The following is a 14,247-nucleotide window of genomic DNA, read 5'->3' on the forward strand; positions in this document are numbered from 1 at the left end:
CTAGAAAGTCTCTTTTCCCAGCCTGGCACTTGAAGAAGGAGTCAGAGCTCCTCATTTCTTGGTCTCAAGGTTGTTTCTTGTATCTTATCTATAAAATTTTTTCTCCTGTCCAGCCAAGGCAGACAGAGGCACTCTGCCTGCCCCCCGGGGCACTGATATCTTTTATACTAAAAACTACCTGTACAATATTTACAATAACTTCCCAATACCTGTCACCTGTGTTAGACAGTGAGCCTGTGCAGCAGCAGCAGCAGAGCCCTGGTTCTGTCCCCATGCAAAGCCCAGATTTTATCCCACTCCTGCCCCAGCATGGAGCAGGATCCCAGAGCAGCTGGCAGGTGCTGGAATTCTGAGAGGTGCCAGCAGCTCCAGAGGCAGGATCAGACCCATCCCTGGCAGCACTGGTGGTGACAGGAGTGTCACTGCAGCGAGCTCAGGGCTGGCCAATCCCTCTCCAAGGCCTGATGTCTAGACAGGCTGCCAGGCTGAATACCAATGGCTCTCCCAGGGAAAAGAAAGCACCTGGAAAATCCAACCTTTTCCCTGCTGCTCTTTTCCAGCTCCCAGTCATTCCCTTCCCTCTTTGCCATCTATTCCCAAAGCCTTGCAGACGAGGATCACCCTCAGCGCTCCGAGCTGGTTCTCAACACCCAGTTACCCAATTCCAATATCGTTTTTTTCCCCCTGCTTTTCCAGGGACTCTCAGAACTCGATCCCAACGCGTCCCTGCTCTCACCTTGGCACAGGGGGATGGCTTCCCTCCAGTGGAAGTGGCCCTGGGGGTGCTGGGTGCAGGTGGAGGTGCTGTGTCCCACCAGGCGGTAGCCGGCGTCGCAGCCGAAGCGCACGGAGCTGCCGGGGCGCAGCCCGGAGTGGCTCAGGATCATCCCGTGGGCTGGGGGCTGAGGGAGGCTGCAGTAGGGAGCTGGCAAGGAGGGCAGGCAAAAGCAAACCGGTCATTCCCTTCCCCTCCCAAAAATCACACTGAGCTTCCCCAAAAATCCCAGAACAAAAATCGGCGATGGATGAACGCGGAGTTGAAGCGGGGATGGAGTGCAGGGCTCTGGTCTGAGCTTCACCCAGCTCCAGGAATAAGGAGTTGTTTCTGGTAATTAAATATTCCTTAATTCATTTGCTGAGCAAAGCCTGGACAGACTTTTCCAGTGTCTGGCCACTGCCTCACCCAGAAACCTCTCCCAATATCCAGTCCCTGGCATCACTGACTCTCCACATCAGGCTTCTGGTTCTGAGGAGTGCTCGGGAAATGAGCCAAAGCTCCAAGGTTTCTCCCTGGAATTTCTCCTGATTGTGATCCCACAATCCTGGTCCTGATTGTTACAGAGTGGCTGAGACTGAGCCAAAGCTCCAAGGTTTCTCCTGGACAGACCCTGCCTTTCCCAACCTCCCCAGCTCGGAACACACCAGGCTTGGTGCCTCCCCTGCCTTGGCAGCTCCTGCCCTGTCAGCTGGATCTCTGCAGGAATCCCATGGATTCTCCTGGCTGTGGAGCTGCTCCTGCTGCTGGCAGAGGCAGCTGGGACTCACCAGAGTAGCGGATTTTGAAGCCTTTCCTGTTGTAGGCATGGTCGGAGGACCAGCGCAGGAAAACGCTGCTGCCGCTGCTGGTGACGGTCAGAGGGGCTGAGTAATTCCCACTGAGGGACAGCAGCAGGGGGCTCTGCCCTGAGGGACCTGCCAAGAAGAGGGGACAGGGAAAAGGAACAAGTCACAGTGTGGTATTCACATTTTTTTGGAAAAAATCCCTTCGCCCAGGATTTTTCTCCTGGGAAGCTGAGAAACCTCAGAGAAAAAGAAAAAAAAAAGGAAAACGATATTATCTGATTTGCTTCTCCTGTGTTTTGCTGCTTTGGAATGTGTTTAAAAAGGAAAACAATTCTGATCCCATTTGCTTCTCCTGTGTTGTGCTCCTTTGGAATGTGTTTGGAGATTGTTTACCCACAGGTGATTGTTCCATTGGATTCTGCTGTGAATTGTTTTGACTCTTTGGCCAATCAGGGCCAAGCTGTGTTGGGACTTTGGAAAGAGTCATGAGTTTCATTATTATCTTTTTAGCATTCTGTCTGTATCCTTTCTGTATTCTTTAGTTAGTGTAGTATAGCGTTCTTTAATATAATACAGTGTCATAAAATAATAAATTAGCTTTCTGATGGAGTCAGATTCATCACTCCTTCCTGCATTCTTTAGTTAGTGTAGTATAGCATTCTTTATTATAACACAGTGTCATAAAATAATAAATTAGCCTTCTGATGGAGTCAGATTCATCACTCCTTCCTGCCATGGGGCACCCCACAAACACAACATCACAGCAGCCATGGAGCTCAGTGGGGCTCAGTGTCCCTGCAGGAGGAAGGGGCACAGGAGATTTCCCTGAGGAAAGGCAGCTCCAGCTCCCTGTGGAGTTCCAGGGCTCACATCCTGCTCCTGGCATCCAGGAGCAAAGCAGATCACAGGGAAAGCAGGAATTTGCTCAGATGCCCATGGTGACCCCAGGAGCACCAGCACAGCCCCTGTGCCTGTTTATCCTGAGAATCCCCTCCCCATTCCCAAGAACTCCTGGGGCTGGAGAATCCCCTCCCTGTGGCCTCCAAGGAGGAGATTCCCACTTTCCCAGCTCATCCCCTGCAGCAATCTCTGCTGCCATCCCCCTCCCAGGAGCTTCCCAACTGTCATAGACATTTTTTATGAAAAATCCTTTCCTTAGGATTTTTTTCCTCCTGAGAAGCTGAGAGGCCTCAGGAACAAAATGTAACCAATGGTTATCTGCTGCTGTGGAATGCAACAGGTGCATCTGGGATTGGGCTCATGTGGTTGTTTCTAATGAATGGCCAATCACAGCCCAGCTGGCTCCGACTCTCTGAGACATGAGCTTTTGTTATCATTCCATTCCTTTTCTATTCCTTGCTAACCTTCTGATGAAATCCTTCCTATTCCTTTAGTATAATTTTAATATAATGTATATAATAAAATAATAAATCAAGCCCTCTGAAACATGGAGTCAACATTCTCATCTCTTCTCTCATCCTGGGACCCCTGTGAACACCATCACACCCAGCTCCTGCCCCTCGGAAAAATCCTTCAGATCCGTCCCAAAAAATCAAATTGTATCTGTTTCCTTATGCCAGGAATCAGTGAGGAGCCTTCCAGAAGGCCAGCAGGAGGCTCCAGGTGGGAAGCTGGCCCTGGAATGCTCCTTCCCCCTTGACTGGTTGGGATTATGGAACCCCAGGAAGGTTTGGGATGGAAGGGGAGGGAATCTCTCACCATCAAAGATTTCAAACTCGTCAAACTGCTTCTCGCTGAGGAAGTACTCGATGGTGAGGGAGATGTTGTAGCCTGGCTCCACCTTCACCACCCAGGAGCAGGTCTGGAAGTGGGGGTAGCTCCCCAGGAAGCTCTGGCTCAGGATCACCCCGGTGGAATCCGTCATCAGCTGGTTCATGGGGCAGTGCACTGGGGATGGAAATGAACATTATTTCAGAGGAAGGATGGAAGCACAGGGTCTGTCCTGATGAGCCAGCTCAAGGCAGAGCACGACCCCTGCACTCCTTGATCCCCGGGGCTCAAAGAATCCCCAAAACCCCACAAATCCCAACAATTGTCACACCCAAAGGAGCAAAAAGCAGCAAAGCCAACAAACCATTCCCACTGCCTTGACCTCTCCCAAAACGAGCAGCACCACAACCAGAACTCTCCTGAGGCACAAAAATCTCTCCAGGAATATCTGGAAACTCTGTCAGAACAAAAGCTGGAACCACAGCTCACCCCAAGGAATTGTTAATTGGGACATGAGAACTCCAACTCCTGCTCAGGGAGGGTCTCACTCCCTCCTCCCAAAATCCCATAAATCCCAACAATTGTAACACTCCAAGAAAGGAGGAAAAAGCAGCAAAGCCAACAAACCATTCCCACTGCTTTGATCCCTGGGGCTCAAAGAATCCCAAAATCCCACAAATCCCAACAATTGTCACACTTAAAGAAAGGAGAAAGAAGCAGCAAAGCCAACAAATCATTCCCAATGCTTTGACCTCTCCCAAAACGAGCAGCACCACAACCAGAACTCTCCTGAGGCACGAAAACCTCTCCAGGAATATCTGAAAACAGCTCATCCCATGGAATTGTTAACAGGGACATGAGAACTCCAATTCCTGCTCAGGGAGGGCCTCACTCCCTCCTCCCAAAAAATCCCACACTCCTAGAAATGGGAAAACGAACCCCAAGGATGAGAAACGTGCCAAAAAACCTCCCCCAGGTCCTTCCCTGAGCAGGGAAGTGAGGGATTTATGGATTTTTTACCTTCACAGGTGGGTGGGGGTCCCTCAAACTGCAGGTTGGTGCCCAGTTTGCAGGTGAGGATTTCGTTCCCAATCAGGGTGAAGCCGGGGAGGCACCGGTACCTGACGATGTCACCTGGGAAAGGATGGAAAACAGGGATGGCAGGGGGAAGTGCAGTAAGAAAAAAGGGGGAATGAGGATGAGGAGGAGGAGGATGAGGGGAGGTTTTACCGATGTTGAACTCCTCGTTCTCTGTGATGATCTCGGCGTTGGGGACCATGGTGGGAGGCTGGCAGCGGAAAAGCTGGAAAGCTGGGAAAGCAAGGGAGGAGCAGCACATCCTGAAGGCAGCCACGGTGGAAGCAGGGAAATTCCTCCCTCCCCACCAGGAAATTCCTCCCTTTTCCACCAGAAAACTCCTCCTTTTCCACGAGGAAATTCCTCCCTCTCCATCAGGATGTTCCTCCCTCCCCACCAGGAAATTCCTCCCGCGCCACAAGGAAACTCCTCCTTTTCCACCAGGAAAATCCTCCCTCTCCACCAGGAAGCTCCTGTCTTTCCACCAGGAAATTCTGCTTTTTCCATAAGGAAATTCCTCCCTTTCCACCAGGAAAATCTTCCCTCTCCATTAGGAAACTCCTCCCTTTCCACAAGGAAATTTCTCCCTCCCCACAAGAAAATTCCTCCTTTTCCACCAGGAAAATCCTCCCTCTCCACCAGGAAATTCCTGTCTTTCCACCAGGAAATTCTGCTTTTTCCACCAGGAAATTCCTGCCTTTCCCCAGGAAATTCTGCTTTTTCCACAAGGAAATTGCTCCCTCTCCACCAGGAAATCCCTCCTTTTCCACAAGGAAAATCCTCCCTCCCCATAAGGAAAATTCTCCCTCCCCACCAGGAAATTCCTCCCTTTCCACCAGGAAACAGAATTGGCCAAATCCAACCAGACCTTTCTCCCCCATAAATCCCACAGAGATGAAGGCAGGAATTTGTGTCCTGATTTTCCGTCCACACCAATAGGAAGATTTTTTGGGTGCTCCTGGACAATGTTTTTGGGAAAAAACTGGGCTGAAAAACGTCCTAGAAAAAACTGGTTTGAAAGATTTTGTGGAAAAACAATGAGCTGAAAAACTTCCTGGAAAAAAACCTGGTTTGATAAACTTGGTGGAAAAAAAAACTGGGCTGGACAACTTCCTGGAAAACCTGGGCAGAAAAACTTCCTGGAAGAATCTGGGCTGAAAAACTTCCTAGAAAAAACTGGTTTGAAAGACTTTGTGGGAAAAAACTGAGCTGAAAAACCTCCTGAAAAAAAAACTGGTTTAAAAAATTTTGTGGAAAAAAACTGGGCTGAAAAACTTCCTGGAAAAAAAAAACCTGGTTTGATAAACCTTGTGGAAAAAAATCTCAGCTGAAAAACTTCCTGGGGAAACCCAGCCTGAAAAACTTCACTGAAAAAAACCGGGCTGAAAAACCTCTGTGGAAAACTTGGGCTAAAAGAGTATTTTTTTTTTTTTTTTTGTTGCATTTTCCCAGAACTATTCCCCAATATTCCCAACATTTCCATGCCCGGGGAAGCAGCAGCTCAGACCATAGAAGTAGATGGCGAAGATGCCCCCGTTGGCGCCGTCGCTGTGGAATTTCAGCAGGACCTGGTTGGAGGAGCTCTGGGCAGATTTCTTGGCTGAGTTGCCTGTGAACACCCCCAGCTGGGGGGCTGTTTGCTGGGGCCCATCCCTGATGGCAGGAACACAAGGAAAATTGGGTTTTTTCCAAGGGTTTAAAGTCTAAGAACCCAACCTCCTCCCGCCCAGGGACTCCTCCTTTCCTTTATCCTCCCTTTCCCACAGCCACATTTCAGTTTCATCCCCACAACCTCACCTGGCTCCCAGCTGACAATCAGAAACGCAAATTTTACTTTTAACCTCAAAAACGGAGGAATTAGGACCTGTTTCCCAAAGGAATTTCACTCCCTATTTGCCCAGCCAAACACAGATTCTAAATATCCCCTCCAGAATACCAGGGCATGTTCTGAAGATCAGACTTTGACTGCTCCAAGCTCAAAATTTGGTCACAAACTCTTTAATCAGAGCTCCCCTGGCTACCTGAAGTTGATAATCTCCATTATTAATAAATAATGGAGATTATCCATTATAAACAATATTTTTATTTATTCATATTGAAAGAAAGCTCAAAAAAATTTTCTCTTCTTTTCTCCAAAACACCCGGAAGCTCCCAGCCTGCAAAGGGGATCCCAGGGGTCCCATTCCCAGTTGCTGCTATTTCAAAGCCAGGAGCATTTCCCAAAATGCTGACCCTCTGCACCCACCAGACAGTGATGAAGTCGTTGTAGGGCTCTGTCTGCAGCAGGGTGAAGTTCAGGTGGATCCCGTATCCCACGGGCACTGTCAGGAGCCAGGTGCAATCCTGGGAGTTTGGGTACTGGTTGGGGAAGCCAGGAGAGTAAACTGTCCCATTCTGGGCTGTGACATTGCCCCCACAAGGCACTGCAGGGGAGCAGAGAGAAACACAAGCCCAGTGAGGAAATATCCCCCTAAACATCCTTATAGCCCATTTTTATTCTTTTTTTTTCTATTTTTTTTGTACAAAGGTAACAATTCTGCATACAGAAAAATCCAGATCTTGGCCTAACTTGCCTGAAATAATTCCTCTCTGCTGCAAGCACAGAGCCAGCACTGAAAGAGCAGCTGAGGATTCAGCTCTTTGTGCTTTGTGTTCTCTGGGGTTCAAGGACTTACAAGAGGGCAAATATCACCTCTCTCCCTCCTTGCACAGCTCCTGCAGAGCCAGTGCTGGGATGAAGGTCAGTGCTCCTGGGAAATGGGCTGGGAAATCTTCAATAACCAGGCCTGAACTTCTTAAAGGTTCACCTGAAACCCTTCTGGAAGTAAATCCCACAGAATTCCAGCCAGCAGCCCGAGGGGTGAAAGGCTGAAACAGCCATGAGGGGGTTGGAAAAGAGAATTTGGATGAGTTTGGATGCCTGGAATGTAAATCTTCAGCCTGCTGAGTCCTCTGAGCACAGTTTTCAGGAAAAAAAAACCACCTTGGAAGATTCCTGAGGATCTCCCACCTGGATCATTGTGGAGATACCCATGAAGGAGAGACAGGGACACACACAGAGCCCTCAGAGCTGCTGGGCTCTTTTACCAGTGACTATTTTTATTTATCAGAGCTAGATCAATGGAAGCTGGATGTTGCCGAGGGAATAAAGCAGCAAGGAATTATCACTCCAAGGCTCCTGGACTGTGCCACACAGAAATAACAATCAATGGAAGCTGGATGTTGTCGAGGGAATAAAGCAGCAAGGAATTATCAGTCCAAGGCCCCTGGACTGTGCCACACAGAAAGAACAGCTCCAGCAGGGAGGTGAGAGACACAAATTCTCCTCACCCAATGCCCCTGGACTGTGCCACACAGAAAGAACAGCTCCAGCAGGGAAGTGAGACACGGATTCTCCTCACCCAATGCCCCTGGACTGTGCCACACAGAAAGAACAGCTCCAGCAGGGAGGTGAGAGACACAGATTCTCCTCACCCAATGCCCCTGGACTGTGCCACACAGAAAGAACAGCTCCAGCAGGGAGGTGAGACACGGATTCTCCTCACCCACACCCCAAGACTCAAACCCCCCTCAGAAGCTGCCAAAATATTCACCAGAACACCTCATGGAGCCCACATTTCCCTCCAAGAGCTCACTGCCAGCCACACCTTTGCCCACAGAGCAAAGCCAGCCCATCCCGAGGAGCTGAAGCGCCGTGCCCAGGTGAGCCCAGGCCATACCTTCACACCTGGGCAGGGGGTGGTCCCAGTTCCTGTTGGTGCCGTGCTGGCAGGTGAGCACGGGGTGCCCGATGAGCTGGTAGCCAGGCAGGCACTCGAAGGAGATGGACTGGCCAACGTTGTAGCCAGCTCCTCTCACCACCCCGTTGGCAAAGGGCTCCGGGTCGGGGCATTCCTGCAGCTCGTAGGCTGGGGAAACAAGAATGGGAATTTGTGTTTGTGGTTTTATTTCCAGGGAAAAAGGGACAGGGCAAGGGGAAACGGCCTCAAGCTGTGCCAGGGGTGGGGAAGGATGGAGTTCAGGAGGAATTTTGCCATGGAAAGGGTTGGAAGGGGGTGCCCAGGGAGGTTTGGAGTTAACAACCATGGAGTCAACTCAGCAACCATGGAGTTAACTCAACAACCACGGAATTAACTCAAAAAACAGCGTTAACTCAACAACCATGGAGTTAACTCAACAACCACTCAATTAACTCAACAACCATGGAATTAAATCAACAACCACGGAATTAACCCAATAACCATGGAATTAACTCAACAACCAAGGAGTTAACTCAACAACAATGGAATTGACTCAACAACCACAGAATTAATGGAATTAACTCAACAACCATGGAGTCAACTCAACAACTACTGAATTAACTCAGCAACCATGGAATTAACAACCACTGAATTAACTCAACAACCACTGATTTAACTCAACAACCAGGGAATTAACTCAACAATCACAGAGTTAACTCAACATCCACAGAATTAACTCAGCAATCATGAAGTTAACTCAACAACCACGGAGTTAACTCAACAATCACAGAGTTAACTCACCAACCACAGAATTAACCATGGAATTAACTCAACAACCACAGAAGGAATTAACTCAGAATTAACTCAACGACCACGGAATTAACTCAACCACCACAGAGTTAACTCAAGAACCGCCACCCCCAGGGCAGGACTGTCCCTGCTGACCTTGGTACTCCAGCTTGAAGCCGGGTTTGTTCTGGGAGTGGTCGCTGTGGAAGTAGACGGTGGTCTCGTGGGAGGTGGAGAGCAGGGAGCCGGGCAGCTCGGCGCCGCTGAACCGCCCGATGACGCTGCTGGTGTCGTAGGGCCCGTTCCGGATCTCCACAAAGTCGTGGTTGGGCTCCGTGGAGAAGTTCAGGAACTGGATGTGGGCACCTGGAGAGGGGGAACGAGGAGTTGGGCTCTAAAAATTGCGGCTGAGATTTTGCACCGGCACCAGCTCCAACACCAGCACCAACATCAGTGCTAACCCCAGCACCAACACCAGCACCAGCCCCAGCTCCAACATCAGCACCAACATCAGCACTAACCCCAGCTCCAACATCAGCACCAACATCAGCACTAACCCCAGCTCCAACATCAGCGCCAACCCCAGCTCCAACACCAGCACTAACCCCAGCTCCAACATCAGCACCAACCCCAGCTCCAACACCAGAACCAACCCCAACATCAGCACCAACCCTGGCTCCAATCCTAAAACCAAACCCAGCTCCAACACCAGCAACAACATCAGCACTAACCCCAGCTCCAACACCAGCACCAACCCCAACACCAGCACCAACCCCAGCTCCAACACCAGCACCAACATCAGTGCTAACCCCAGCTCCAACACCAGAACCAACCCCAAAATCAGCACCAACCCTGGCTCCAATCCTAAAACCAAACCCAGCTCCAACACCAGCACCTACATCAGGGCCAACCCCAGCTCCAACAGCAGCACCAACCCCAACATTAATGCTGGCCCCAAGCCTAGCTTTAAATCCAGCTCCAACATCAGCACCAACACCAACCCCAACATCAGCACCAATCCTGGCCCCAACCCCAGCTTTAAACCCAGCTCCAGTCCCAACATCAGCACTAACCCCAGCTCTAACCCTTGCTCCAATCCCAATACCAACCCCAGCTCCAACCCCAACACCAGCACCAACTCCAGCTTTAAACCCAGCTCCAACTCCAAATTCAGCACCAGCCCCAGCTTTAAACCCAGCTCCAACCCCAGCTCCAGCCCCAGCACTGCCCACCTGCGCAGCCCAGGACACCCTGGGCACTCAGCAGGACTTTAACTGCCCTGGGGACACAGAGTGCCTTCACACTGGCTCAGAGGAGATCTGGAGTGGAGCTTAGGAGGCATTCCCCCCTGAGAGGGTGGGGAGCTCCTGGCACAGGTGCCCGGAGAAGCTGTGGCTGCCCCTGGATCCCTGTCCCAGACCAGGCTGGATGGGGCTTGGAGCACTTTGGGACAGTTTACCCTGGCAGGGGTTGGAATGAGATGATCTTGAGGTTCTTCCCAACCCAAACCAGTCAGGGATTCTCTCAGGGATTTTTCAGCCCCTCTTCTGTGATAGCTCCAACCCAAACCCATCTCTCTCACCAAAGCCCACAGGCAGCAGGATCCTCCACGTGCAGTCCAGGTTGCTGGGGTAATTTCCTGGAAATCCTGGGCTCAGGAGCACTCCTTCCATCTCTTCTGCTGTTCCTCCACACTGGGCTGGAAAAACCAACAGGGTTCATGGTCAGGATCCAGCCACAGGATCCCTTCCAGGATCCCTAAGGGGTCTGTCTGGGTGAGTGCCACGGGAAATGAAGGAATTAAAGACTCAGCTGAGAAAAAGGAACCAGCACCAAGTTTCCAGGCACTGATGGCCACACCAGAATGGATGTGCTTTTTCTCCTGCCCTTGGGAGATGAAGGCTGAGCCCAGGGATCCAGTCTGGGCCACCACAGAGGGAGAGCCAGACCTGAGCAGTGACAGAGGGGATGGACACCTGCTCTGCCCACAGACACTGCATCAAACCAGGCACCAGCACTTGCTTGACACCTTCACCAGCTCAGAGAATGACTGTGAAGAAGCTGAGTGATCCTATTTTGACCCCAGTTACAGCCTCTTCTTTCCCCTGCCAGTCTCTGGGCAGTCTGTCACTGATAAATCCAGCACAGCGTGTTCGCTCGCTGCCTGCAGCCGACTGCCAGCCACGACAGCCCAAAAATATGTTTACAAAAGGCATCACATGAAATTTAAGCACTGACAGCACCTTCTCGTGCTTATCTGGATGACCTCCACCTGGTCCCAGCAGCAGCACCCAGCTGAATCCAGCCAGGTGTTCTCTAACTTGCTGTGACAGCCAGGCACAGGCTCTTTGTCCAATATCTCATTACCCCAGACCTGCTCCTAACGAGGTTTCTCCCAGAAGATTTCTCTTTCTTTTTCCTCCTAATGGCTCTTTAATAGAACTGCTGCTGAATTATTTAGAAGCCCGGCAGCTGGAGGAAGCAGACCAGGAGAAAATCAGCACAGTTGCAAACGGTGCTTGGAGCAGGAGCTCTGGTGGACACAGGGCAGAGCCCCAGGACTCTGTCACACCCACAAAGGTGACAGTCACTCCTCCAGGAGTGGCTCCAGATGTTCTTCTGCCTCTCTGCAGCTGCCTGACCTTTCCCAGGGAGGTGAAAAGACAGGAACAGCCAAAATCCTGCTGGGTTGGGAGGCTGGTGCTGATTCAAGGAACCAAACTTGTGGTTTGCCAGGTTTTGGGGTCCTCCTCCATGCTGGGATCTCCCAGCTGAGCCCAAGGACTTCTGCTTCCATTCAGAGCAGGTCCCAAGGGAATGGGCCCTTTAGCTCAGTCATTCTCCTGGAAATATCTCTCCATTTATTCCTGGCCTGCAGATCATCAGATAAAAGAACTGTTGGCTCTTGTAATTACTTTAAAGCCAAATGATGTAAGCTGGAACAGCAGGAGCCCAAAATAACTGTTAACTAAAGCTATTAAATGCATAAATGTCTCTCTCAGAGCTGCAAAATGTGCAATATGAATATTAAACATCTACATTTGCTAAAAGCAAATGACTGAAAATAATTTTAAAAAACCTCCTGCAAGTTCCGTTCACCTCCAGGCCTCTTCCACAGGGAAAATGAAATGTCCAGTCCCTTCCAGGCCTGAGCATCTGAACAGATCTGAGGCTAAACAGTGACCTGGACAAGCGACCTGTGGACAGCAGAGTGGGCACAGCAAGCTGGGATCCTGGCAGAGACCAGGCCCCAGTGAAAGGAGCAGCTTTGGTGGTATCAGAAACACTCCACAAAAATAAACCACGCTTCAGACGGAAAAAAAAATCCTCAAGCCATAAAACCAACCAGCTTCCAGCACGAAGAAATTGGAGGTTTTCCCTTCTGAATGGTTTTGTGCTGAGGGGGATAATTCTGTGTTTCACATTTTGTGCTAGAGCCACATCTGTAACATCCAAAACAAAGCACTCCAGGCAGCCCACGGGGACTTCTCGGGCACAATTTCCCTGGCAACCCAATGTTTCCCCACACTCTCTCACACTTGCAGAACCAACCTGAATTTCTCTAAATCACCTCTTTAGCCTTGCTTTTTTTTTGGTTTTTTTTTTTTTTTGTTTTTGTTTTTTTTTTTTTTTTTGTTTGTTTTTTTTTTTTTGTTTTTTGGGTTTTTTTAGGGAAGTGTTATAAATATCAGCCAGGTAGAAAGAAGTTGACTCCTTACCAATGCAGAGGGGTGGAGGGTAATTCCAGCGTCGCACCGTGCCCGGCATGCAGGAGATGTGAGAGTGGCCCTGAAGGGATGGGAAACAAAACAGAGGTTTGGGAGGTGGATGGAAAACAAAGGGGGAGAGCCTCTCCCTGTCCTGGCAGGAAAAAAATTCCTTGCAAGATGGATCTGATCCAGAGGGAGATGCCTGTTGCATCTGGGGTACCAGAAAAAGTGATGCCTTAAAGAATGTAGGGATAAAACAACTGGATTTGGAGAGGATCTTTCACACTTGGGAATTATCTTTGGAGATAATATTAGTCTAGGAGGTAATCTAAAGGCTGGTCTTTATTGGAGGAGTCCAAGGGAAGATATGGAAAAATGTCCATAAAATGCCCACTCCTGTAAGGGGGGTGAATACAGTTCTACAAATTTAGCAAATTAGCATAATTGACAAAAATCATCAATTAGAGACATAAACAGTGAGGTAACTCAACCACCTCTGAATCCACTCCCTCAGACAGGGACTGAACTTTGTTGATGAAGATGTGTCTCCAAGAGCTGGTTTCAACCTTGGAAGAACCAAGGAAGGACAGGAACCTGGGACCCCCAGCTTGGAGCTCTGTGTTTTGTATTTATGCCTCGGGAAAAGGCAGGGAAAAGTACTGGGACTGGCCACAAATACAACAAGAGAGCTACAAATAGCTGTTTTCCTCCCCTCTTTTAGCTCATCTCTCCCAGCTTCCTCCCAGAAGGAACACAGAAAAAAAACCCCAGGGCTCAGGGCTGGGAGATTCCAATTGTAAAGAATATAGAGAACCCAGAAAAGCAGGAATCCTTCTGGTGATGCCTGAAGACCTGCAACAGGCTGGACAGAAAGGAATAAAGTAGTGATTTATTAAAAGGTCTTTACAGGAGACACCTTGGGCAGCACAAGGCTGTGGCTACACCCAAGATGGACCTGGGATGGATCTAATATGGACCCTGAGTCACAATTTTTCACGCTTTTATAAGTTTTGGTCCATTTCCATATGGGGTTAACTGTCCAATTCCAGCTGCAGGTGATGCAGTCCCACCCTCCCAGTTTGCTCCCCTCCATTCCAGCTGTTTGCACTTTTTGGGGCTGAGGCTGCAGCGGCGTCCTTGGTTGTGGGGCTGGAAACTGATTGTGGGACTGAGCTGTGAGGAGAACTTGCTAGAACACTTTATGTGGAGTTCAGAGTCCCAAACCGAGGCAGTGCAGGCTCTGGAGGAGCAGGGAGCTGGGGCTGTACCTGCAGGGCGTAGCCGGGCTCGCACTGGAAGGACACCACGTCGTTCACCAGGTAGCGCTCGCCGATCTTCAGCCCATTCCCAGGAACTGCCGGCTCCGGGCAGCTGGAGAGACCCACGGCTGTGGGAGGAAGGGAGATGGGAGCTCGGGGAGTGGGGATGGAGGGATGGGAACGCACGTTTTGTTTCACCCCGCTCCCGTTTGCCAACCGCCAACTCTGGGTGGGGGAATTCTGTTCCCTTTGGATCCTCCAGGGACAGCCCATTTCCATCCCCACACTCACAGCTGGGAATATCCTGCTGCAAATCCAGCTAACAACCTGCCACACCTCGTGTGGGGTGATGGGCTCTCCTTCCCTTTTCCCTTTCCT

At 50.1% G+C, this 14,247-nt stretch overlaps 1 protein-coding gene across 3 annotated transcripts in view; it reads right to left on the minus strand.

Annotated features, from left to right (window-relative positions):
• CSMD2 (CUB and Sushi multiple domains 2) overlaps window positions 1-14,247 on the minus strand; it is a 276,036-nt gene that overhangs the window by 30,260 nt on the left and 231,529 nt on the right. For all 3 annotated transcript variants that reach the window (XM_077189434.1, XM_077189435.1, XM_054648279.2), the window contains 12 exons: window positions 13,879-13,997; window positions 12,620-12,689; window positions 10,483-10,599; window positions 9,057-9,266; window positions 8,091-8,279; window positions 6,617-6,794; window positions 5,879-6,024; window positions 4,525-4,605; window positions 4,315-4,428; window positions 3,283-3,471; window positions 1,546-1,692; window positions 737-925 (listed from right to left, as the gene is read on the minus strand). In XM_077189434.1, the coding sequence (XP_077045549.1) occupies window positions 737-925; window positions 1,546-1,692; window positions 3,283-3,471; window positions 4,315-4,428; window positions 4,525-4,605; window positions 5,879-6,024; window positions 6,617-6,794; window positions 8,091-8,279; window positions 9,057-9,266; window positions 10,483-10,599; window positions 12,620-12,689; window positions 13,879-13,997 (1,749 nt within the window). The remainder of the gene's footprint in view (window positions 1-736; window positions 926-1,545; window positions 1,693-3,282; window positions 3,472-4,314; window positions 4,429-4,524; window positions 4,606-5,878; window positions 6,025-6,616; window positions 6,795-8,090; window positions 8,280-9,056; window positions 9,267-10,482; window positions 10,600-12,619; window positions 12,690-13,878; window positions 13,998-14,247) is intronic.

This window comes from Agelaius phoeniceus, chromosome 22, assembly GCF_051311805.1.
Source record: "Agelaius phoeniceus isolate bAgePho1 chromosome 22, bAgePho1.hap1, whole genome shotgun sequence".
NCBI lineage: Eukaryota > Metazoa > Chordata > Aves > Passeriformes > Icteridae > Agelaius > Agelaius phoeniceus.